We start from the raw sequence: 24,755 nt of genomic DNA on the forward strand, positions 1-24,755 counted from the left end.
ATATATTAGCTTCCCTAATGAGGAAATGGAACATTACCAGTACTCCATCATTGTTGAAATGTATATAACTCACATATTGATCCTAGATGGTGATTTCTACTGCACTTCTAAACTGTTAGTTGTGAGCACTTTCCTGGCTTGAGATACTTCACGTTAGACTTGAGATACTGAGCACAGCATACTGGTTTGCTAAAGTTCATTTCTAGTTCCAATTTCTTTCAGTAAATGGCAAATATTTAACAAAAAAAAAAAAAAGAGCCTTTAAAGTCATGTCAGGTTTTGATTTTGTTTTTATTTGTGGCACTAACAGACATCAATATTTTATAATTTATAATATATAGTCACATTAAATGCAGATGGCTAAATATTTTCGTGCTTTCAACAGTCCATAGCTATACATTTTAAATTCCAACTTAAAGCAAAAATCTGCCACTGCTGTAGTCTGTGATTATAAAAATGTAAATGTACAAACTTCATCTTCTTCAGTTTCATTACAATATAGGAAATGTGAAAAAGCATTTTCATTTGTCCTTTTTAAGTTAATCAATTTAATGAAATATTTTCAAAATATGTACAACAACAACTACCAAAGTAGTTAACATTTGAAAAAGATGCTTCTATAAATACTTGTGAGACAACACACAACAGCCATACGCATTAGAAACCAAGGGCCAACTTATGCATGACCTGAACAATAGACCACAAAAGTCCTGGTTACTGACATAAACCAGCTCTGCTTCATTTTACAGTGCAGAATGAATTCTACATCTTCGGCCTCTATACTCTGAATCATATTTATAACCTTCACAGTCTGTCGCAAATAGAGATCCTTTAAGGTGGCTCAATATTTTTGAAGTTCCATGTTTGTTACCAGGGTTCAGCATATCTCTGCACATTAGCATTCTATACGTCATACCCCATAAGTAACTTTTCAATAGACACTGTCTCACATTCATTATTGATTGCCTGCTTTCTCAGAGCTCCAGCAGAGATACAAAGTTAATTTAATTTTAAAAACCAGTGACCCCAGCACATGACAATTTAGGTATCATAACTTTTTTCTTGTGATTGTTTTTTATAGATCTTTACTCTGGTTTTCACTCTAATTGCTTACAGCCCTTCTTGAAATCAAAAAAGAAGCAAGTGAATAGTTTGAAATAGTTATATATTTTTAACAGCTGGAAATGAGTATTACTTTTCAGATAGCTAGCAAAGTTTTTAGTTTTGCCCATAAACACAATTAAGTATTAACATAGGACTGCACAGTGTTTATATTCTTATTAACCTGCCAACAAGAATAGTTTATTGGCAACCTTAAATATTCAGAGGCAAAACACAATTCCTTGGCACAGAAGCTTTACAGCAGAGCAACATATTTTCCCCTTAGAACCATTATGCAGGAACACACAGAAAATTAACTACAACTTATTTTGGCTTGTAGTCAAGAGAATAAACTAAACTTCTTGATGTTTTTTGCCACTTCAGACTTTGAATGATGATTATGGGTGCATACGGGGTTAGATTTTCCAGTTACCTATTGTTTTTACATGATTCAAACGAGCAGAGGGACCTGTAAGAAAGAAAAGCACATGATCATTCAAGATATTTTTAAACCTCCAACTGTTGACATTGTTAACCAAACATTCTCCCGTGGGGCTGTTTTCAAGCTTGGTTTCTTCATCTGCTCCTTGAGACTACTTAAGCTTATGTGCCCTTATTCCTAGCTATATCACTTGGTTTAATGAAAAGTGCTATCCTTCCCCAAAAAACTCACACCTCATACATCCTCAGGTATTATGTTTGCAATTGTGTTATTTCTGGAGCATAGGTGATTCATTTTTCTGTGAAATTCCTTCATTTTGTGGAATGAACAGAAGCCCCAGCTGCAAGTATGCAACATCTTTTGCAGATGCATCTTTTACATCTGTTGCATCTAATGCAACATCAACAGTCAAAATCTACTCTCTATTGGTTAGCTGTCACTGGCCATGAAAATGAATTGATGAGTACTTTGCTTTCTGATTGAATGAAGGAAACTCCTGGTGGCTTTGATTCAGGAAAACACACAAATGCTTATCTTCCTTCCCGGTCCTCGGGTCATCTAAGCATATTCGTTATTTTAAATACATATGCTAAGGTGTTCTTCCAAATTCAAAGTTACTGAGCTTTGATTCTATCAGAGAGATATACATTAAGGTCACCACAAAAGCTGAACAGGAATAATGCATTTGATCAAATCTAAATTTTCCATTTTGACCCTTACTCTTGAGGAAAAAAATAGGTCATGGTATAAATTATTAGCAAGGTGAAAAGTTCAAATTATGTTTTATCTTCCAATTCAAACAGAGTAACAGCATGCAAATGCCTGCCTCTCACTGTGCATGGGAACTAGAATCACTTTATAAGCTCATTTGACTACCTGTATATCAAGCTTGGTCAACCTTATCATTGGGCCTCCTGCCTCATTTCCAGAACACCAAAGCATACATCAACTGTGGCTTTGAGTCTGTAATTTCTTTCATTGCACCCACAGATACTGATAATAAGAAGCAGTATTTGTTCATTCACAATTATACTTCTCTGCTTATGTGAGAAGAATAGTCCACTGCTTGACATAAAGGTATGGAACTAGGCCATGCTTCCTAGAAGACACTCAACATGACATAATTCTGATCGACGCGTTACTTGTTGACAACCAACTCCAAATTATCCCAGAGAACACAGGGACTCCTTGCAATTGGTGCAGTAATTATCTTACCTGGCTCCTTTGATTGCCAACAGAATGATACACTGCACGTATCAAGAGCTGACGTGACCTAATGCTGATGCCAAACATCACCATGAATGCTTGTGGGAATTGTGATGGAGCCAAATTAGTTTTTAAAAATCTCAGTGAACAAACAGAAAAGGCTACTTTGGTGTAACTACAATCTTTATTGGAAAATACATGGAATCTGCAGAATCTCCCTTGCACATACCATTAAAAAGTGGTCTGAAGCAATCACTTTACCAAGAGCAACAGCCTATTCTTCAGAAATATAACTTGCTTTCCCCATCACATCCAGACAAATTCCTCTGCGATATTTCTACCAAATCTCTGAGTACAGAGAGTTATGGCATATAAGCTAAAGCAACTTTTATAGCTTCCCTTTGTTCCCTTTTTAATCCTGCATGGACTTGTGCTGCAACTATACCTACAGCTAGACATCTAATGGGTTATTTGCATGTGTAGTTATGGTTTTTATCCACAAATAGTCATGGTAAATCCCAAGGCAATTTACATAAGTAGAAAAATACACATCCATTGATATAGAGAATTTCAGACATCTAGCTGCATTATTTTGCATTTTATGAGATGGCAAATAGGAAGTTGAATACTGCACATAGAGATCTTAACTATATGATACTGTTTGACACAATTTAAGGAAAACACTAGTTCACTTTTAAAATCAGAACGTTAAATGGTACAGCTCTATGACCTGAGTTCTGTCCACCAGAATTAGCCAAAATTTGGTCTCAGATGAGCTGTTTACTTCCTAGATCAGCTGATTCTCCTTTGCTCGCGTGGCAGACCCCATGGCTGGGAGAGCCTCCTTGCTAGTGAGACATGTTCATTTCACATAAGTAATCACCAAAGGCACCAGGGAACCCATCCTGGATGGTGGCTTTACTTGATGCCACCTCCCTGACTTGCTGTTGTACTTTGGATGTGTTGAACACCTGTCAGGCTCCTTGACAGATCATTTTAAAAACTGAAGAAAAGGGTTACTTCCTTGTACATTGTCAGGTGTTCTCCAGATTGGTAAATTCATCCCATTCCTGTAATTCATCCATGTCTCCCTTTCTTTTGGGTAGGATCTGTAGTGTAACCGCTTTCTGGAAGGTCTCTGAACTGCCCTGCACTAGGGATGAACCACTTGACTGAGCAGGCTCAAATGGGCTTGGCACCTGCAAGAATTTTCCTTCAGGAGTCTGGACAGCAACAGTGCAATTCAAAGCTATTTTTTCAAAACAAAGAGTGATTTATTTGCCCAAACAGGCACAGTACTCCAAAAAACGGATTAAGGAAGAGAGAGGAGAGCTATGCAAATACTATCTTACCTATACTTGGCATTTCCCTCAAGCATCTATTTCTGCTCTGGTTTCTTTTGGCTGACCCAATTAGAGACTGTGCTGTGCAGACCCTGACTCTCAGCTAAGCAAGGTCAGCCTGCAGCAACTTCTCTCCTCATTTCCTGCACAGTGAATTTTTTAACCTTAAAGTTCATGACTTTAGCAAACAGCTGTGTAATCAGGGGAGGAGTGGAGGAGCTGCCTTTTCACAGATAATACTTGAGCTCCAATGTTTGTTGGGATGCTCCTTATCTAGGTAATTGGTTGCTTTTTACATTTGCTTCCCATGACAGCTATGTTTGATCTACTTCCATTGCAACTAACCCCACATAAATAAGCACCGAGTCACGCATAATTATGCAACACAGATTTTTCCCAGCTCTATTAGCTAAATAAACGACTTTGCTGTCAGCAACATAGATTTTTCCAGGTTCTCCACAATATTAGCTAAATAAATGACTTTGTTGTCAGAAGTCTTTGTCCCAGAAGACTTTGAGAAGACAATGGAAGAGAAACAGATGCCATTACTGAACTGAACTACCTACTCTGCTGCTTAGTTGCTGCAACCAAAATCTTCCAGGAAGCAAAGCCAAAAACAGTGCTGTGCTCACATCTCCAAAACACAACATCATAGAACTTTGACAGAGGAGGCAAAACAAAGAAAAAATTTGCTTCAGCCCTGGCACAAAGCAACCTGTCAGCCACTGCCTACAAAAGACTCAGTGTTCCTTAGACACGGGTAAAGGAAGAAAACCTTGATATTCAGTTATTATGTGCTCACTGTCTTCTATGGATTCAACTTTTGCTCTCACCAAGTTGTCCAATTGCAGGGAAGGATCAGAATTTGGCTCACAATATAATGCATAATACTAGAAGAGATATTAAAACACACTGGACAGAAAGCCTTTTCAGAAATCTGACAATATTTTTACTTTAATCAGTTATCAAGGGCTTGAGATCTCAGACGTCAAAGTGTCATGATGACTTTGGCACACATAAGACTAGCTTGCATATCCAGTATCTGGAAGGACAGCACAGTAATAAGAAAATCATACTCTGTCTTGGACAAAACACTGCCCTCTTTTATTTTCATAAGAGAACTATATAATGAAATGTACTCTTCTGTTGTTTCAATGTCAAAAGTAGCAAAAATTATTCTGTCTTGGAAATGAGACAAGACAGGCACAGTATTTAGCAGAATACATCCATCTATCTGGTGTACTTTCATGACCTGCACTGGTTATCCAAGTGTTTTGAAATAAATCCCCAAAGATATGATAAAGACTTGTTTTCATGAGTAGAGCTATGGATTCCCTCAGAGACTTCTGCAAGAGCAATGCAGTTGGAAGAACAAGAAATTTGGAAGTATCTAGAAAACAACTGCATGAAGTGCCCTTCAATGTCCAAGTCCCATTTTTTTCTGTCAATTGGTCAAGTGGGGAAATAAAGGCCTGACTTCTTCATAATTTGTAGTCTTAAAATCACAGAATTTCTCAAATTGGAAGGGACCCATAAAGATCACTGAGTCCAACTCCCTGCTCCTCCCAGGAATGCCTAAAACTAAACCATATGACTAGGAGCATCATCCAGCTGCTCCTTGATCTCTGTCAGGCTGGTGCTGTGACCACTTCCCTGGGAAACCCTTTCCAGTGCCCAACCACCCTCTGGGGGAAGAACCTTTTGCTGAAGAAACTTCCCCTGACACAGTTGCATTCCATTCCCTTGGGATCTATTGCTGGCCATCACAGAGAGGAGTCTGTGCCTGCCCCTCAGCTGCCCTCCTCAAGGAAAGCAGTGACTGCAATGAGGTTGCTCCTCAGCCTTCTCCAAGGTGAACAAACCAAGTGTGAACTCAGCTGCTCCTCATAATTGTATGCATAACATAGATGTAATTTTTCACATGAAAAATTAACTGCACATCCAGGTTCCTGATGTAATCAGATCATGCTGATGTAAATTTCCCTGAAACACTGCTTTGTTTTGTGCCATTTGTCTGATTCTGTGGAATTTCTGGTTTATCAGAAACCAGATTTTTGTTTTGACAACTTCTGAATATTAAAATTTGAGTGCATTTTAAAATTATTTAAATGAGGAAAAGTGAGCAAGATTAAAGTCTATTTACAAATTTATGGTTGGTATCAGCTAACTCATGTGTTGGGAAAACTGTATCTGCTTTTCTACATTCCTTTAAGTCCCTGGATCAAAGTCTATTCTTGGATACTGCAGTGCAATATTGGGATGCCTCCACTCAGGACAATTGATCTGCTTCTCTTTCCCAAGAAACACCATATAACTTGAGATAGGGAAGAACAAAATTTGATTAAAGAGATAAGTAAAGTTACGCCAAAAATCACACGCAGGCAACTGAGCATTTAGTCATCTGGGAGCTGACCGATTCACATCTAACCACAAAAGTGAAACACACACAATTCAATTAATAAAGTTCAGGCAGACATTAAATTGACCTCACAGTTTCACTGACAGCTCTCAGCACATGTGATCAAGGCTTAAGTGCTGGGAATCAAGGTCTAGGACACACTGCAGAAGTTAGGAGAGAATATTTATTTATAAATTTGCTTCAGGGTCTCATATCTGATCTTTCTTAGGCTCACCTTGTCTAAAGGACATCCAGTATTATCCCAGATAATACAGAATGAAAACGTCATGAAAATGAAATTATAGTCATGCTCTTGATGGTCTCTTTAATAAAACACATTGTCTGTTCACATGGTTGCATATATGCATGGGTGTGTTTCATTAGCTGTTCAAAGGTTTCAAATACATTCCTGATCTTTGATTCAGTTAGAGGAAATAGTGCATGTACCTCCTTCTGATGGAAGAAAGAAATGTCTGCCTAGAACAGCTTAACAATAGTTCTGAAAACACAGCAAGCATAGGTTGCTTCATCCACTGTAAAATATAAAAGTACATTTACCTTTCTTAACTTTGCTGCTCCGGCACCAGAGCGAATGGCCTCCAATAGGGCTTGCCTTGCCTCCATTGGATTACCTGAAGCTGTGGCAGAGGATTTAGGAGCTGCTGCTGACAGCTGCATGGGAGGTGGTGGTGGTGGCTGGGCAGGGGCAGGTGGGATACACAGCTGCTCTTCCTGAAGGTCTTCTGCCTTCTGCAAGGACTGTTCTGCGTCCCTAAAACGCTGCAACTCTTGGGAGGCCAATGAGGAGATCTGCTCATCATGCAATTGAAAGAAGGTAGTTAATATCAAGCATGGCTAAACTGTAATTATTTGACATTAGATTCACTTTCAGTACCCCGATTTCACTTTTCCTGGATGATGTAAAACCCATAGAACTTTTGTTTGCTCATGGGGTTGAACATCTGTTACTACTCACTCACATCACTCAGCTGGGCTGATTACCAGCATCGAGGACTTGGCATTGAATCTGTCTCAGAAACTAAATCTTTATTTACTGTGAGCTTCAGCATCCTGTAACTCTTCTTGGCATGCAAGGTAAGAGAGAAAGTTGGACTTGGTATTAATTTGGAAACAACCACAAGGGTTTTGGAATCAGGAAGATATATTAAGGCTGCAGTAGCCACCCAGGAATATGATTACTTTTTGCAGTCTGGGCTGCACAGAAATAATCTCAGATGACAGGGAAGCTCTTCCAGATCTGAGCTCTCAGACATAGCTTCACTGAAAAAAAAGCCATTAAACCTAAAGTTTCCAGCCATACTTAAAAAAAAAAATAAAATACCAGAGAGAGCTGCGTGAAAGCACTGAGGACAAAATCAATTGATAATTCTTCCAAGTGTATTTCTATGGAATTTCAGAAACTAAAATTTCTGCACAAATTACCAGCTTGTAAACTCATCCTACTTTAAATGCATCCAGGCAAAGAAGACAGTCTTTCAGACTAAGCCAGTTTTTCCATCAACTGTGTCAAGATATACTTTTTTCCATTAATACTGGTTACAATCATGATGAATTGTTAGTAATTACAATGATTCAGCAATTATTAAGAAATTCAGTACTACAGGCCAAATAAGTTTCCAAGCAGATCCATTATAATTCATTTCTCAGACAAACTGCAGCATAGCTTCTGTGGAGAAAAAGTAAAGGGGTCATCTCCCCTAAAATAACCCACAGAGAGCTCCTGTATTATATTCCTTCCCTATACATATATATACACACAATATATATATGAGCATCGTGTCATGTTACATAAAAGGCAAACATTTGAGACAACCTGAAAAGGACACCACATCTGTACTGTGCCCTGTACACACACAAACACACTGATTTAACTAGTGCAGGTGACATGGTGTGAAAAAGCATATGGTTTCTAGGTGACTTCCTTTAAAATCATGGCAAAAACTTCTCTGCCAGAGGAAAGTATTCAAAAAACTCTCAGTGATGACTTCATTGTCAGAGCCTCTTTTACACAAATTGCTATTTATTCCTAATGAATGCAGAATGCAGTTAAGTATGTGTGAAGATTGCTGCTGCTTAGCACATCTCGCTCACAGGCTCAGAGGAAGCTGTGCCCTACCTGCAGCAAGGGCAGTAGGATATTTGAGGGGTGAAGTAATTCCCTAACATAGGCAAGAGAATTTTTCTATCTCATGCCAGCTATCTGGATATGTGCTAATGAACTGAGTCATTGCACGAGGGAAAGGGGAACCTCTTTGCCAAGGACACATCTTTGGCTGGATTAGTCAACTGAGTGAAAACTAAGGCTAGAAAAATGCAGGTTTTGGCTATTAGGAATAAGAAATGCTTTAATGGTTAGATAAATCTTTCAGAGAGAAGGAATCATCCTGCTGTGGTGAATGTTGATGAAACATCAATATCAATTACTTGCATCATGTTAGCAGATACGTGTTAGCAGATACACAGCACGTATGAAGAATCCCTAGTGTGTTTTCAGGGAGCTGAGATTGGATATATAGGGTAGGTAATGCAAATATATAATCCAACTGCAAACTCCTAAACTACAGCTTCTCTGTGCAGAGAAGCTGTGGATGCCCCATCCCTGTTGGTATTTGAGGGCTGGTTGGATGGGGCCTTGAGCATCCTGGTCAAATGGGAGAAGTCCCTGTCCAAGGCAGAGGGGTTGGAACTAGATAATGCTTCAGTCCTTTCCAACCAAAACCATACTAAAAAAAGACCTCACCTAAATGTGAAAATGATGAACATTTGATGTCTTCTATGTACATTCCCTGTAATTGGTTTGGATTTCTATGTGCTTCTTTCTAAGCTACAAGCACACTATTTAAAAGACCTTTAAATTTTATAGCAGAGAATAGGGTTGAACCTATTCTGTCTGCCTAAGTAAGATCTGGTCTTCTGTCATATGCTTACCCCCTCAATTTCTCTCTTTGCAGCACAATGTTTAATTTGTGGGATATTTGGGTTTATTCAAAACACTCAGAAGGAATAGAATGCCCTTCAAAGATCACTTACCATCCTGATTCCTTACCTTTTTTAGCTTTGAGGTGCCACTGTGGCCTCTAATTGCTGCTAGTAGGGCTGAGCGCTCATTCTCTGGCTCAGCGTATGAGGGTTTGCCGTGATTGCCATTTAATGCACCATTTGAAACCTAGAATATGAAGGGAATAAACCTCACATTGTTATTAGATATTTACTTAGAGATATCTTGGAAACACTTTTTGGCACTTGTACCAGAATGCAAACTATGAAGACTAATCAGTTTGTCTTTTTTTGGGCCTGCTTGTAAAACCTTATTCACACTGCACAGTAAGGGTATGTGTAGACAGTAATGCTGTACTTGGAGATGCAGTCCATATCCCCTGAGCATGAAGTCAGTGGCATACTATTATACCCTAGTAAAACAAAATGCAATTTTCTTTCACTGCAGATATTTACAAGTTTTCTCCATGTTCCTGTTTTTACATAACACACTGAAATGAGGGTTTAGCTCTCAGACTAACCTCAATTACCTCTCCTTTATCTGTGTCTATGCACCCTCTGCCTGTCCAGCTTGTGCAGCAGCCATGATGTTGTATAATATACAGGATGTGCAGAATAAGCAGCAGCTTGGTCTGCATTTTGCCATTATAAATTTTTCAAATGTCTTGCGTTCTCTGGCTCACCAGCAGCTGTACAAGTTACCAAACCTCTGGTGTCTGACAGGGTGAGTAGAGGGCTCTGCAGTCTGAGCAGGTTAAAAAAGGTTTCCACTTTACCTTTCTGAGTTTTTCCTTTCCCCCTCCAGTTTGAATGGCTTCCATTAGGGCACTGTGCAATGATGTGTCTTTTGGAACTGGCTTTTGGATGACAGGTTTAAACTTCTTCTTTGGTCCGAAAATATTGGTCTGCACATTAAGATCCAGTTCGCCAACAGTATTAACATCTGAATCATCAGGTTTCTCCTCCTGTTCTGACTCTGCATTTGCTGCTGCACCATTTAGCTCAGGTGAAGCTTTAAGTGAACCAACTTGTACACCATTAGTGGGACGCCATTTAGTGACTCGTAAAGATGAGCTCAAAGAGGATGGGACTCCTTGGAGATCAGGAGACTTGAGGGATGAGGCTGAATTAGTATGGGTCAAAGTCTCACACTTCTGGTCAAACACAGTCTTTTTCTCTGCTACACTTAGCTTGCTGTTTAAATCATGATCATCTTCTGCATTGTTGTTATCCTTTGAAGAGGATTTAGTAAGTGGGACACTGGCATTCTTTTTATAGAAACTCACAGTAGTTGCTTGATTTGGTGCCCTGATATTAACTGCTTTGTTTTCCATGCCAGAATTATCACCAGGTGTAAACCGGTGGGATGCTTTCTGACTGCAAGCAAAAATACTTGAAAGGCTTTCTCTTGTTTCTGCTGATTCTGTTTCCACAGGGCTATATTTGGCCACAATAATACATCTTTTTGGTGAAACTTCCGCTTCATTCTTAACCTCTCCTGCCCCTTGCTTGTTTTCATCTTTCTCATTATATTCCATAGTGTCAGATTTAAAGGTAGTTGCATTGATGTGTCTTGCAATGGCAGAGGCAACATACTGACTTGAAGTTCTCCTGTGTGGCTTTACAAACGGGAGTTCCAGCTTGTCCTTACTAATGGCCGGGGCTGCTAATGGTGTTACCTGGGACTGGGTAACTGAAAGGGCTGGTTTGGTCCTCTCATTCTCAGATGGTCTTTCAGCTACCTGGGTAGTAACAGTTTGTGGTGCTGCAGGTTTTGGAGCTGAAAGACAGACAGGTTTGTGTTCATGTTTTATAGTAAAGGGCTTAGAGTTTGGGGTGACTGCTGACTTTTTAGGAAAATGCTCAGCAGAGTCATCACTTTGCTTTTCCATAGAACTTGACCTCCAGAATGCCTTCACTTTCCCAATATGAATTTCCTCACTTTCATCAGAAGAAAAACCTTGTACAAGCTTACTAACACTAGTGTTTGGGCCTATAAGATTGCCCAGTTCATCTATCTTAATGGCACCAGTGGAGACTGAAACTCCTCTATCAAAATGTCTTACTTCTGGTTTGGGAGGGACAACTTTAAATGTTGTCATGCCCATTTTAGGTTCGTAGTTTGATCCTGAATTCTGGGCACGATGACACCATGTGGGTGTTGATGGGACTTCTACTTCCGTTGTTTTTGCTGGTGGCCATTTGATTTCTAACTCTGATTTACTTTTTTTCAGAGATTTCTCTCTGCTACTACATTCATTAACTGGATTTAGCTTCTCTTTTGCTGTACTGATTTCAGCCATGGTTTTGGAGTGAGATGGACTCAGCTTGGATTTACATTCCTCAAACTTCATACCATGTTTAGGAGAGGGTTCCAGTCTTAAGTTCTTTTCATTTCTTTTTTCAAAGGAGGATGTGAGAGATTCAAAAATATCTCTCCTCTGTTCCACAGGCAAGTGAATGAATTCATTTTCAGATGGTTGCTGATATATTAGGTCCTTGTATACAGCTCCACCATCTGTGAGTCCCTTATCAAAGGAGCCTGCATTGTTGTTTTTATTTGTGAAGTTTCTTGCATTAACAGAGTCTGCTGAGATATTCTGTGAAAGCTTAATCTCCACCTCTTGATTTTCATATGAGTTAGAGGTGCTAATTTCTGGAGCATCATCTATGATTGTTACTGGAACAGAAATGGAGACATCTTGGGCGGCCTCAACTTTTCTTAAATGTGGGTTCAAGGCTTCACTGGTGTAGTCAGAGTCAGAGTTACTGACACGATCCACTGCTGCAAAATACATATACAATGTTACATACAGGCAGTATTTAGGCAAGACGACTATAAATTACACAAACAGCCAGTACAAATTTAAGCAAACCATGTATTTTAGTTACACATTAAGTAACTGACTTTTTTTTATGCCTGCATTACAAAAAAAGGAGACGTCCGGGTCCTTCTTATTGTCGGGTTGCTGATTAGGATCGGCAAAATATTCCTGCAGTTCTGCTTCAGCCAGTGGGAAACACACAAATGCAGCTGAAAGCAGAATTCCATCTATTGTTCATACCTTATCTTTGACTAACTTATCTAAGTGATAAACATTTCACCACATGACTCCAAAGCAGAAACATTTCTAAGAAACAGCAAGCAACTCCAAATTATATTTCCCAGACCTGGTTTGTAATAACAGCCCAGCTGAAGGATTTCCTTGAACAAGCAAAAAAAAAAAACAACAGTACTTTTATTTTTTCTCCATTCTTCTCACCCTTTATTACCAGTGACTCCAGAAGCCTCATTGTGCAAGAGGGCTATATATCCTCTCAAATTTGCTGGTATAAATCAAAGGTTGCAACACAAGCTAAGGAATGGCTGTGTCTGAGAACTCACAAGAAATCAAATCAGACTCAATTCCATCACAGAAGTATTAAAATGAAGATGGGAAGTTAAAAAAAAAATCAATGTCATTTGTTGACAAACCAATAATAGAGAAGTTGGGTTTTTTTTCACAGTAGGAAAAAGAGAAGCTCAATATGACATTTTATCTCTTCCCACTGTTTCATGTTTTCCAATTTTAACTTTTAAATGTGCCTGTTAACACAGAGGAGACACTGGGTACAAAAATGTTCCATCCTTTTCCACTTCATAATGATAAAATAAAGACAGAGGGATTCTTCATTAAACACAGAGCTAAATTCACAACTGATGTAGCTTCACTGAAGTCAGTGAAATTATACTAAATTTGGCCTATAAAATGTGTCCATTGACTGCTGTTCATCTCTTTTTGGCAGAAGACATTGAAATACAACAACAATCTGACATGCAGTTTGAAAAACATTCAGTGGGAGCCTATAAAGGGTGTCTGCTCCTAAAGCAAAGGAGCCACTTAGGGAGGACCACGTTCTACCTCACACACATGAGTTGTTCCCCGTGATCTCAGTGAGAAACATACAGGATGTCTCAAGAGTACAGCTTGATTCTGCATTCACTGGCTGTGTCTCTGTCTTTGGCACTTCAGAGGTAACACACGCTTTCCTACCTTCTAAATCTTCATCCAGGTCAGCCAAAGTCTGCTGGAGCTGTGCTGCAATGAATGTATCTTCATTCTCATGCTTAGCCAAAGCTGTTGCTTCATCTTGCCTGCTAAAGGAAAGAGAAGAAAATCATTGAGTGTGTCCCCTTTCTTTCACTTTGCACTGTTGCTCTGAAACACTCTATAATTTCAGCCCCTTTGCTCCCACTGAGGTTCTCAGACTCATTCCCCAACGCATGAAAACTGTGTAGCCTTACACACAAACCATTGTACTGACACATCCACATCTAGTAAAGATCTCAGTGGGGCTTGAGCAAACCCAGTGTGCTGGTAATCAAAAGATTACGATTAATAAAGCCTGCAAAGAAATGGTCTGGCTTCAGTGTGAAGTACACATTTCAGCTGGACTGCAGAAACACAGCATATGCCAAGACAAAGGTTTTGCACATCCATACAATTTTAAGGCAGACCACTAACAATCCCGTGCACTCGCTGTAACAATATATGTGCACCTTAATTAAATAAAAATTGCATGGTAATGAAAAATAAGTACACTCAAAGTACTGTTAGACAATCACTCTGCATCTTGAGGTGTGGGAGGGAGTGAAAGCAGTTTCTAATGAAACACCAAGGGACCTGATTTTGCCAGAAAACTGATGAAGCTGTACAATGACCTAAGACAAGCCTGAAATCAGAATCTGAGTGCCAAGTGTTGATTTGGCTTATTAAAAGAAGAAAAAGAAAATGAAACAAAATAAATCCTAAAAACACCCCCCAAAATTATAAAAAGAGAAAACAACAACAAACCAAACAAAAAACCGCCTGTATGGCAACCTGGTACACAACAGTTCTTGTTTTTATTAGAGGAAAATCTTGATCAGCAGATCACTTTTATTCAAATCATCGAAACTAGAATTTCACATTGGACAATTTATTTCTTTCAGTTACCTCACCCAAATTTAAGATGCTGTGGTCTGTGACACTGTATCTATGTTTTTCCCTTGTAATTAATCTATTGAAAAAGTTGCTTTCCATTCCATCCACACTTAAACTAATTCTAACTGGGTGAAGCAGATTTGCCCTTTTCAAGATCATACCCTTAATTGCACAGATACAGTAACACATGACAGATTTTTTTTGTTAGTTTACCAAACACTACCTGAAAAATGCCATTTTTCTTCTTCCCTTTAAAACAGTAATCTGAATAAAAATGCAGGCATGTCTTCTGACATTGATTTAAATTTCGTCCAAAAATGAAGCATAATTTTTCATTACTTTGTTGTTTGATTTTTCCCTTGCTCATGCCAGGAGCAACCGAAAGGACATGTTGAAGCATCAGGTATTTGATTTTATTTTACTTCATTATTTATTTAGCATTCAGTTCTCCTTTATGTCTTTTGTAAAGTCCTGCAGCCTGATCCTTCTGCTTTTACCTAAAATGCCTTGCACTCACAAAGCTGACGTTGCGTATGCGGTATCAATGAAAACAACAACATACACCTCCAAGGAAGCCTTCCAAAACTGTCATGCACACATTGTTGCATATCTGAATACACAGATGGGATTAATTCAAGACAACAAGGCTTGATATATGACTAAGAGGTTTCCTAAACTGTAATCAAAGACAGAAATCAGTATTGGTTGTTTGAAATACAGATGAGGATACAGGATGCGCTGTGACTGGAATAAAATTTCTTCTGACATCTGCTACTGACCTGAGCTTTGACAGGCCCTGAACATCCCCACAAGCCAGTGTGATCTTATGATGCTCAGGCTCAGCATCCACACAGCAAGATTCATGGTGAACTGAGTTTTCCCCCTGACAGATTACGAGGATGGTAGAGTTAATCAGTTAAAGTCTCCAGTGCAGGCACCTGGTGCTGCAGTCCCTCTGTACCCTGAGGCATGCACACACACACACACACACACACACACACACACACACACACACACACACACATCCATAAATCAATGAGATTACTCATCTGAGCAATCTGACAAAAAGATTTACACTTCTTGCAGCATTCGAATTGGGAGAGAAGACTGGCAAACCAAACTTCCAATGTGAAGATGGCAGAAAGAAGGAACTAACTGAATTTCATATTGTTCTTGCAGTGGGAAGTTTCATAAAACGAATAAAAAATACGCTACTCTGAGTGCATTTTAAAACAATTTATTTGCAAACTCAGAGAGAGCATTTACAATGGGAGAACCATTCAAACTGTGCACCAGCTAAGCAACAAGTCTATCCATCATGGAAAGCAAATATCACTTTCTTTTTTACAAAGCTGGTCTTGCAGAATAGTTGCACACAGCTGGGGGCAAGTAAGTGACACACACTGAGACTCATTCTCTGACCTACTGTGGAGAAGGTGCTTCCAAAACCCTGGAAGAAAAATCTGTAAACTCACGAGACCTAATTTCATGAAGACTATGCCAGCTCACCACCCTTTTGCTACTTGATTATATTTCCCTGTCTATTGCCTGACTTCTTTACAACGCAGCCAAAATCTGTATTACTAAGGTTGTCTGTGCTGGAATTTCTACAGGAAAAAATAGGCTTGAGAATGTTATGGGAAATTTGTCAAAAAAAAATTTGGGATGGGAACAAGCATTCCTGGGCTTCAAACATGGAGCATAGGTCCATTGCACTGCACAGACCAGTTCTTATGTCTATCAGTGGGAATCTTTCAATTTTCATAGAAAAATGAGCCTCTCCTTGCTAGGTACAACAGTCAGTAGTGGTCTCTTTCATTATCCTCTGAGCACTTGTGCAGTGACTACACATAATTTGCCTCTCAATCTCTGCTTCAATCTCTTTACTTAGACAACTGGGATAATATTATCCAATTCACAGCATTTTTCTGAAGGAAAGAGAGCAATGCATTGAAAATGAAAGGATTCTTATTTGCTGCTCCAGAGGGAGCTTCAGAAAAAGCAGATATTTTCTTTTGCATTTCTAAATCTCTAAAAAAGAGCTACTGTTCGATGCATCTCCAAACTCACCTACAAAGCAAGCCAGAAGGTACAGATTAATCACAAGGGCTTTTCTGAAAATTCTTACTGCTGGGAATTTAGAATGGGCTATGTATTTTATGAGGTGAAGGTCTGGTAGTTTCCAGTAGCTCACATGACTTACAAATGTGCCTAAGAAGACTCTTTCTCACAGGAAAAGGAAAACAAAAGGGCCTCAATTTTATTTTTTCCATAGCCTTCTTCCCTTCTACACTTTTCTTTTGTTGACAGCTGTTCTGGCCAGAAGCCAAGAAAAATATTACTTATTTCGATACCATGTTTTACATTCTGGATAAACATTACCAGTGGTATTTTCTCATATACGCTTTTTTTTTTTTTTTTCTTTGACTTAGGGAAGAACTTGATAACCTTTACGCTGCCTTCCTGGTTAAAATATGAGGTGCTAAAAATACAGCACTGGTGAGCATTTAGCCCAAGCTCGAAATGGCAAATGTGCACGGTTCCTGGAAGCCTGCGCACATATTACTTATGCAGATTAGCAGAGATTTGTGCAAGAGCACAGAACGAAGCAAAGTGACTACTAAACTACAGCATTTAATGTTCCACTGAGCTCAGGCTACAACGCCTAATTACTCCTTGGCAGTCATTTGCGCAGTTGGAGACAAAATGAAACTTACAGCAGCATTTTACCAAATTAGTGCCATGAGAGACATACATTTACGAGAAGGTTAACATTCTAAGAAAGAGAGAAATTTCTCTGATAAAACTAGCTGGAAATGCTGCATAAAAATAAATCCTTGTGGTAAGACAAGGGATTTGCAATGAGAAAAGCTGCCATTTTCTCATAGTCAAAGTTAGGACCTGTGGGTCCCTAAATGATAAATCTGACTCAAGTTTCTCTAAGCACTTCTTGGGAGGTTTGGTGAGCCTCCTGAATGGCACCAGAGGTAGAGACCACACCTCCCACCATACCTGCTTAAGGACAACACAGACCTATGTAAACTGCAGAGAAGGGAGGGAGGAAGACATTCAATTACCCAAATGCTGATACTTGGTGCCATTTTAAATGCTGTAGGATATTCAAGACATCTGTTTGGGGCTCTTAGACTTAATGTGGAAGACAGGGAAACTTGTGTCCTACCTGAATGGCAGCAGGTAAGAAGAAGCCTAGTAGCAGATATATCTCAGGTTAACTGAATGTGATTTGCAATCTCACTCATTTTGCACAGTATTTGCTGTACTGAGAGACTTGAGAACATGGCTCCTGTGAACCTGTTACTAAGTGGGGTGGGAGGACAGAGCCATTGCAAATAAGTCAAATCCATACAGGCGCACTGGGCAGTTGGACATGCAGGGATGAAGTGACAACTGTGAGGTACATTGAGAGCATTCAGCTTCTCTCATGAGCCTTGGGCAGGGACTGACCTACATGGAAAACTGACATGGCTCCTCCAGTTCCAAAGACTGGGCTTTGGAAAATTCAGGCTCCCCTCCCTGGGACAGCCATCCCAGACTGGTACTGGGGAATTACATTAACCCATCTTTATGTATCCCAATTTGTCCTCTTTAAAATGAATCCATTATATTCACCTCTTACACAAATGCTGCAAAGAGAAATGCTTCTCCCTTGTCTATATATCAAGGTGGGTGTTAAACAAGAGACTGAGGCTGTAGGATTTCAAGCTGTAGGAAGTATGGCTGAAACTTTTAGAAAACAACCTGCTATTCAATCAGGCCAGAAAGATGACATTAAGCAAACTCAGGGTTTTTATATATTCATTTTTGTGAGTGATGTGGGAAAGTACTCTTCAAAAGTGGAGGTAACCGTTTTCTGAATAAACCAATTGTTTCCACAATCTCAGAGACCATTTCTCCATTCTTTCTATTTCTTAGGCTAGGTAACTTTTTTTCATTTCTATTCAAGGAAGTAATATAACTGCAGCAGGAGAGCAGCTGGAATAAGTGCTGGACACTGTAGTCACCTAACCTGACTCTAGCCATGACCGGACCAGTGATATTTTCCGTTTCTACTGCCTCCTGTGAACTTGAGAATGAATTTTTAACCAAAGCCTGTTAAAATTTAAAAGTTGTAGACTGAACAATTCAGGACTGGTTAGATAGCAAAGTCGTCACTTGTGTTTGATGCAAGATTTCTGAAATTGGCAGGCAACTAGGAAGGGGAAAAAGCACATGGTCATATTCTGTTGAACACCAGATAACTTTCTTTTTTACATTCTTAGGCAATAAAAAAAAAAAGCTGCACATAGTTTTGAGCGCAAGGAACAGGTATAACTTCCTTTCCATTTTTAGTTTGTGTTCTGTTTCTAGTTCTGTGGGACTACATCAAACAAAGGTCTTTACACTGCATTTATATCTGTGCTGAATAAAAGTCATCAGAGATTGAATTTAACTATTTTATAATCCTGTAATACAGAGGTCCAGTAGTGTCTTCATATATGCTGCCACCCAATTAACAATAAGAACTTGAAAATAGAGGTGAGGAGGAAAATGAAGCAATTTTTCAAAGGCAGCGGGGTTTATGGTCCTTTTACAATTTTCCTCCACAGTTACTGGTCAAGAATCTAAACAGAAAGTAAATGAATATGCTTTTGCATAGCATCATTTTGTGTTGTAATGCTAGCAATCTCTAGTTTGGTACATACCAGGGTGATTTAAGCTTCCAGAGCACCCGACATATGCCAGTTCCAGGTCCTGCTGCTTAAGCAGCAGCTTGTAGCTGCTGTAATGCGGATGCACCCCCACTCCCCCTCCTCTGGCAACAGCTTCTCCACAGGAAAGGCCGCAGGCAGACAGAATTGCCAGAAATAGTCAGGAAAGGGGGCTAGCATGATTTAGATCTTAATACAGTCACATCACCTGTGTAATGTAACATTGCAAGTTAAAAGATGGTACAGTCAAATAACTTATCTTGATTTACACAGAAAAATAGAAATAGAAAAGGACCAGAGCCTTCCTCTCCTGTAAGCCAACACCAGGCCTTTAGCAACCCAAGCTGCTCTCTAATATTTAAAATATTCTACAGCTCCAAAGCATACAGTATTTTTCCAGTGGACGAGTTTAACTGAAAGGCTAATCAGTATCCTTGCCCTAGAATGACTGTGAGTATCTATTACTTAACCATAATATCCATCATATCTTTCCTCCATGAAGATCTGCCAGCAAAAAAGTGCACAAAAGTTTCCAAATTTGAAGAGTTTTCTGGAACAAGGGGAAAGGGAAAGCCAGAGATAAGGAAGGAAAACTATGTAAGAAGCAGAGGCTTGCAAATCTGTCAGACATCTGGGTCTTAATTAAATAATTTTTCTTCCCTGAGGTTCTCCCTGTCACTTTAACCCTTTCTCTACTTTCCTACTGACTGAAACTATTTTCAAAAAAGTAAAACAGATCTACCCAGTTAAAATAAAACCTATCCTACAGAGAAAAAACAGAACTAAACTTTCTCCTGTTTCTCAGAAACAGTTACAAGTAATTATACAGAATGTGTTTGCGCACAGAGGTATATATAATACATACATACACTGCTATTTTTCACTGCAGTTTTTCTTCTTCCCTTCCTGCCTTCTGCCACTCACTATTTTTATTTCTTCTGACCAACTTCCATGCTGAATTTTCTCCAGCTACTGACTTCTCCTTCTGTCCTGTCCTTCCCAAGCAGAACACAAAACCCTGCAACATTTGAATGTGAATGGGCTGGAAATTAAGCAGAACAGGTTCACCCACCCCTAACATTTCAAGCTTTTGTTTTAAACTAACTCATCAAACCCCAAACAGTTTAGTAGCAAACATCAAGTACTTCTCAGGTTGGTAACTAAGAGGACTGTCCTCCCAGCAGCTTCAGCTACCCTGACCAGAGCCAAAGGTAACAAATTCTTCCAAGAGAAAGGGAGGAAATGGGATTATCTCCGTCCAGACCCACAGCACGAACTGATCTCTGGAGGGTTCCCGTTCCCCCACCCCCACCCTATGTCCTCTACTAGCTGTACGTGAAAAAATATTCCTCTCTCATGGCTACTGAAGCAGACACTCAAGGGAGGGGAAAATCCCTTTCAGACTTTTAGAAGGTATTTTGTCTTTTTGCCACACACAAGCCTGTATTTATTTATATCTTTATAACTACAAAGTTCCCTTCACATTTTAAAATACTTTCATTAGACATTTCAATACATTTAAAATATTTTCAGAATAAAAAAAAATGTCTGGTATTTTAAACTGTTTTTCCTTCTCCGAGACAGGACGGCAGAACCACTCTTGGGAGTAACCCCCTTTAAAACACTGATTTCAGTTGCTTTTAAAATTGAGAAACTACAAACCTCTGTGAGGTGACAGTCCACATGACAATTTATTTCATGCTCATAATCATACTACTATCTTATTTCAATCAAAATGTTTAAATTTCTTCCAAGAACAGAGTTTGCAGGAAAAGGACAGCTGCATTCTGATACATGAAATTCTATTTAATACTCAGCCCTCTGAAAAAACCAGTGGTCCTGGCATGGTCTATCTGTTCACTACTCTGCCTTGACTCTCTGCCCATCAGCTCTCCTTCCCTAAAACAGGAAAATGCCACCTCCTCATATCACATGAGCACTGTGCAGAGAAATGAATTAAAGCCTGCATAGCATGTGAATACCAGTGCAATGAGTAACATAAAGAGAGCCAAAGGAAATTAAGCAGTAATTAATTAATTCCAGAAGAGAATTTGAACTGAGTGAACAGCGGTATATCTGTCTTTTTAACTGGGTCCTGAAACTTAGAAAGAAAATAAAATTGAGTCCCATCCCTGTAACCAGAGACGTTATCATACTGCACAAAAGGGGGGGAATTGACGTTAAAAGGGGAGAATCTAAGATTACACACAAAGCCTCAATATTGGAGTTACCTAACTTTGAGCACATGACCTAGCATTCCTAATAATATTATTTTAACATAATTTTTAACGTGTAATTATTTATAAAGCTCCAGACAGTAGGTGTGTATATGCTTTATAGGCGTGTAAAATTGTCTGATCCCTGCCCCTAGGAGCTTGCGTGATGACACCACACATGGGATGGGAAAAGAGGGGGTATGGGAGGACAGGGTTGCAACACTGTGAGATCATGAGATGTACTTACTGCTACATAAGCAACATTTCAGCTTCTCTGTGGTTTTCTTGTTACTCATTTAACAATATATATTAAAATTTGGTGAACAGATACATAACACAAAGACATCAACCGTAAGAAAGGATATGAATAAAGAGAACTATGTAGTACAATGTTCAGACTCAGCAGTTAATATTAAAACATTCACAGGCAAACGTTGCATGTAGTCAATTATTTATATGGGTTTAGCCCTTGGCACCTCCAGCTGAGGTCTGGATTCTGCTCCACCAGACACTGTACAAATGTATCGTGAGATATGATAGCTGTGTTATGGTTTTTGCTGTAAAAACCAGTCAGTGTCAGAAGGGGATCTCACAGGCAGAGAGACCAAGATGTTTTAACAGGTTAGAGGCAGAGCTAAGAGTAGGACTAGAGTGTTTTGACATTTGTTTTGATATTCAAATTGCTAATTAGTATGTATATTTGGATTACGATTGCTTGAACAGGAATCCCCAAACCTAACCAAACAAAAAGGAGTGCATTTTCAAGTTGCTACCATGAACAGAAAATTAAAACCATAGAGGAAAGACCCCAGCTTGGAAACCCTGGAATCCATGTACCTTCTTTTAGAAATTTCTGTTTCTGTGCTCTGGGAACTGAAGTAGATTAGAGCTCTGCTGTGCTGTTATATTTGTTTGTGCAAAGCCCGTGGTTGCTGTAATTTCTGACCTGGCCACAATCTTACCCTGCCATGTGCAGACAAACATATCCCACGCCAGAGACTGTACCCTTAAATACTCACAAGTTTCGTCGACTTCGGGAGTAGATGAAAAGCCTGCTGTGATATTCTAATGCTATCAGACATTACAGCCACACAGAGACCACCTGGAACAACCAGTAAACAGCTCCAGAAACCCTAAGAAAAATTAATTTAAAGCAAAACATACAACTAATTGGAGGAAGCCACATAGCAAAACATTCTTGATCTTCTGGAGCACAGGCTAACTCTTTGGAGAAAACCTATATGAGAACTGTGGACTTGATTCTGCTCTAAATTGCACTTCTTCACAATGGATGGACAAAATACTACCTGGACCTTTTTTACAGCCCTTCACACTCCAAATATTGTTTGCTTCCACTTTAAGGGTACTTATCACAATCTACCAGAGCACAAAACTATTTTAGCACATAGCACTATTAATTCTTAGGAATTTATTTCACTGGCTGAAAAGCCCAATTTTTGGTCAGGTTTACAATTTAAAATTGCAACCAAATGTTTCCATTATTCTTATTAACCTTTTTTTCCCAAGCCTTAGCCAAATAAATAAAATTTCACTAAATAAAATTTCTGTCTCCAGTAGATCTCGGACTCAAGGAGAACTCAGTCTTACTGCTGCTAACCCCTACTACATCACAGTAGCAACACATTGTTCCAATTTCTTTGTTCTTATCTTCCTTTTAGAATTAAGTATAGATCACCAGGGTACAAAGTAGAAGATAGAAAGGAATGAGAAAACTCTGTGTAAAAATGTCCTGTATATTTTGTAGCTTATGCTACAGAGTTTTGCACTTAAAACTCTGTATAGTTTGGTATCTGTTGTTCACACAAAGTGCATTTTGACTTGTCTGGGGATTCATGAGGTTGGTTTGGTCCTGGAAGTAGCTCATTCATCAAAGAGCTATGTAGAATTTCTGGGTTCCCAACACATTTTACTTGTGGGGTAGCAGTTGTTCTGACAGTGAAAATGGAAATTGATGTTCTCCAAATTTGTCTGTACTCAAAATGGTACTAAGAACAGATTTATGTCTGATTAAAACAAGAATTTCATGCAAATAGTTTTAAAATATACCTTTTTCCCTTTCCTCTACACTTAGGAAGTGGTTTTTAAAAACCTAGGAGCTTGACCTCAAAAGGATTTAGAGGAGCACAATTTTCAAAGCTGCTTTGTTTACAAAGATAGGTTATGAGTGGAAATGGATTTATCTTCAAATATTCCTGGCACATTCCAAGCATAATATTTTAAAGAATATTACTCTCAGCATCACTGTTGTGTCAGTCTAAGTGGTTGCTGACATAAGATTAAAACACATCACAAATGTTAAGTTTTTGCTATATTGCTAAGCTGATCTGGAGCAATTTTGCTGTCTCAGAACCGAAAAAATAAATAGTATTTATTAAAAACAACTTCATGTCCCAAACAACAACAACCTATTTCAGTCCCAAACCCCTGTTTTTAAATTACAGATATATTAGATAAATACAGAATATTAAGCATTATAAAATCACAGGAAAAAAAAGAAAAAAGAAAGTCGGAAGCCTAGCCCAATCTCCTGCTCCAAGCAGGGCTAACTTCCAAGCCAGAACAGGCTGCCCAAGGCTTCACCAGGCTGACTTCTGAGAATCTCCAGACATGGAGATTCCTCAACTCCTCAACTTCTCTGGGGAACCTCTTCCACTGCCTAACCATTCCCATTTTGAGGAATTCTCTCATATTTAATTTTTTATTTCCTTTAGAGAAGCTGGTGACAGTTGCTTCTTGTCCTTTCACACTGCACGCCTGAGAACCCTGATAGTTTTCTTTCTGTTAGGGAAAGACTGCAACCAGGTCCCTCCTCACCAACATTGCTTTGCCACTGTGAGCAGCCATTCCCCTCACACCTCCTGTGCTCCAGTGCCCCAGCCCCCTCAGTGGCTCTCCACTGGATCCTCTGAGTTTTCCAGTCTCTCTCTTGAACTGGGGGCCCAAGACAGGACCCTGCAGCACTGGCCTCTCAGAGCCTTCCTGGCTGCAATGGGCAGTGCATCACACCATACTTCCAGCTTCCACTCCTTTGGCTCAGCAAGACCCCTGGACCCAAGTCCTGATGGACAGCTTCTCTGTGCACTCTTTCCAAATAGTAAAAATTATGTGGGCTTGTGGGGCAAGAACAAATCTAAATGTCATGGACGGAATATGTATCTTTGGCTGAGGTGAAAGATGGAGGAAATACTGACTTTCAAGAGGGAGTGTGTCACAATGACCTGTGGTTAATCCTTCATTTAATTAAAAAAACAGAAAAAGATCCCCCCAAATTGTAGCTGATTAGTATTGTTATTGCAAGGTTTTGCTTTGATGTCTTTGGTCAACAAAATGCTAACTT

The 24,755-nt window shown here is 39.3% G+C and overlaps 1 protein-coding gene across 6 annotated transcripts in view; it reads right to left on the reverse strand.

The window, feature by feature from the left end:
* Positions 1–272: 272 nt before the first annotated feature.
* Positions 273–24,755, reverse strand: part of COBL (cordon-bleu WH2 repeat protein) — a 157,581-nt gene continuing 133,098 nt past the window's right edge. For 5 of the 6 annotated variants that reach the window (XM_077182679.1, XM_077182673.1, XM_054647821.2 and 2 more), the window contains 5 exons: positions 13,543–13,646; positions 10,285–12,293; positions 9,558–9,677; positions 7,049–7,300; positions 273–1,570 (listed from right to left, as the gene is read on the reverse strand). In XM_077182679.1, the coding sequence (XP_077038794.1) occupies positions 1,553–1,570; positions 7,049–7,300; positions 9,558–9,677; positions 10,285–12,293; positions 13,543–13,646 (2,503 nt within the window). In that variant the 3' untranslated portion in view covers positions 273–1,552. The remainder of the gene's footprint in view (positions 1,571–7,048; positions 7,301–9,557; positions 9,678–10,284; positions 12,294–13,542; positions 13,647–24,755) is intronic. The other variant, XM_077182668.1, reaches the window with a different exon arrangement.

The sequence above is a fragment of the Agelaius phoeniceus genome, chromosome 1 (assembly GCF_051311805.1).
Source record: "Agelaius phoeniceus isolate bAgePho1 chromosome 1, bAgePho1.hap1, whole genome shotgun sequence".
Classification (NCBI taxonomy): Eukaryota; Metazoa; Chordata; class Aves; order Passeriformes; family Icteridae; genus Agelaius; species Agelaius phoeniceus.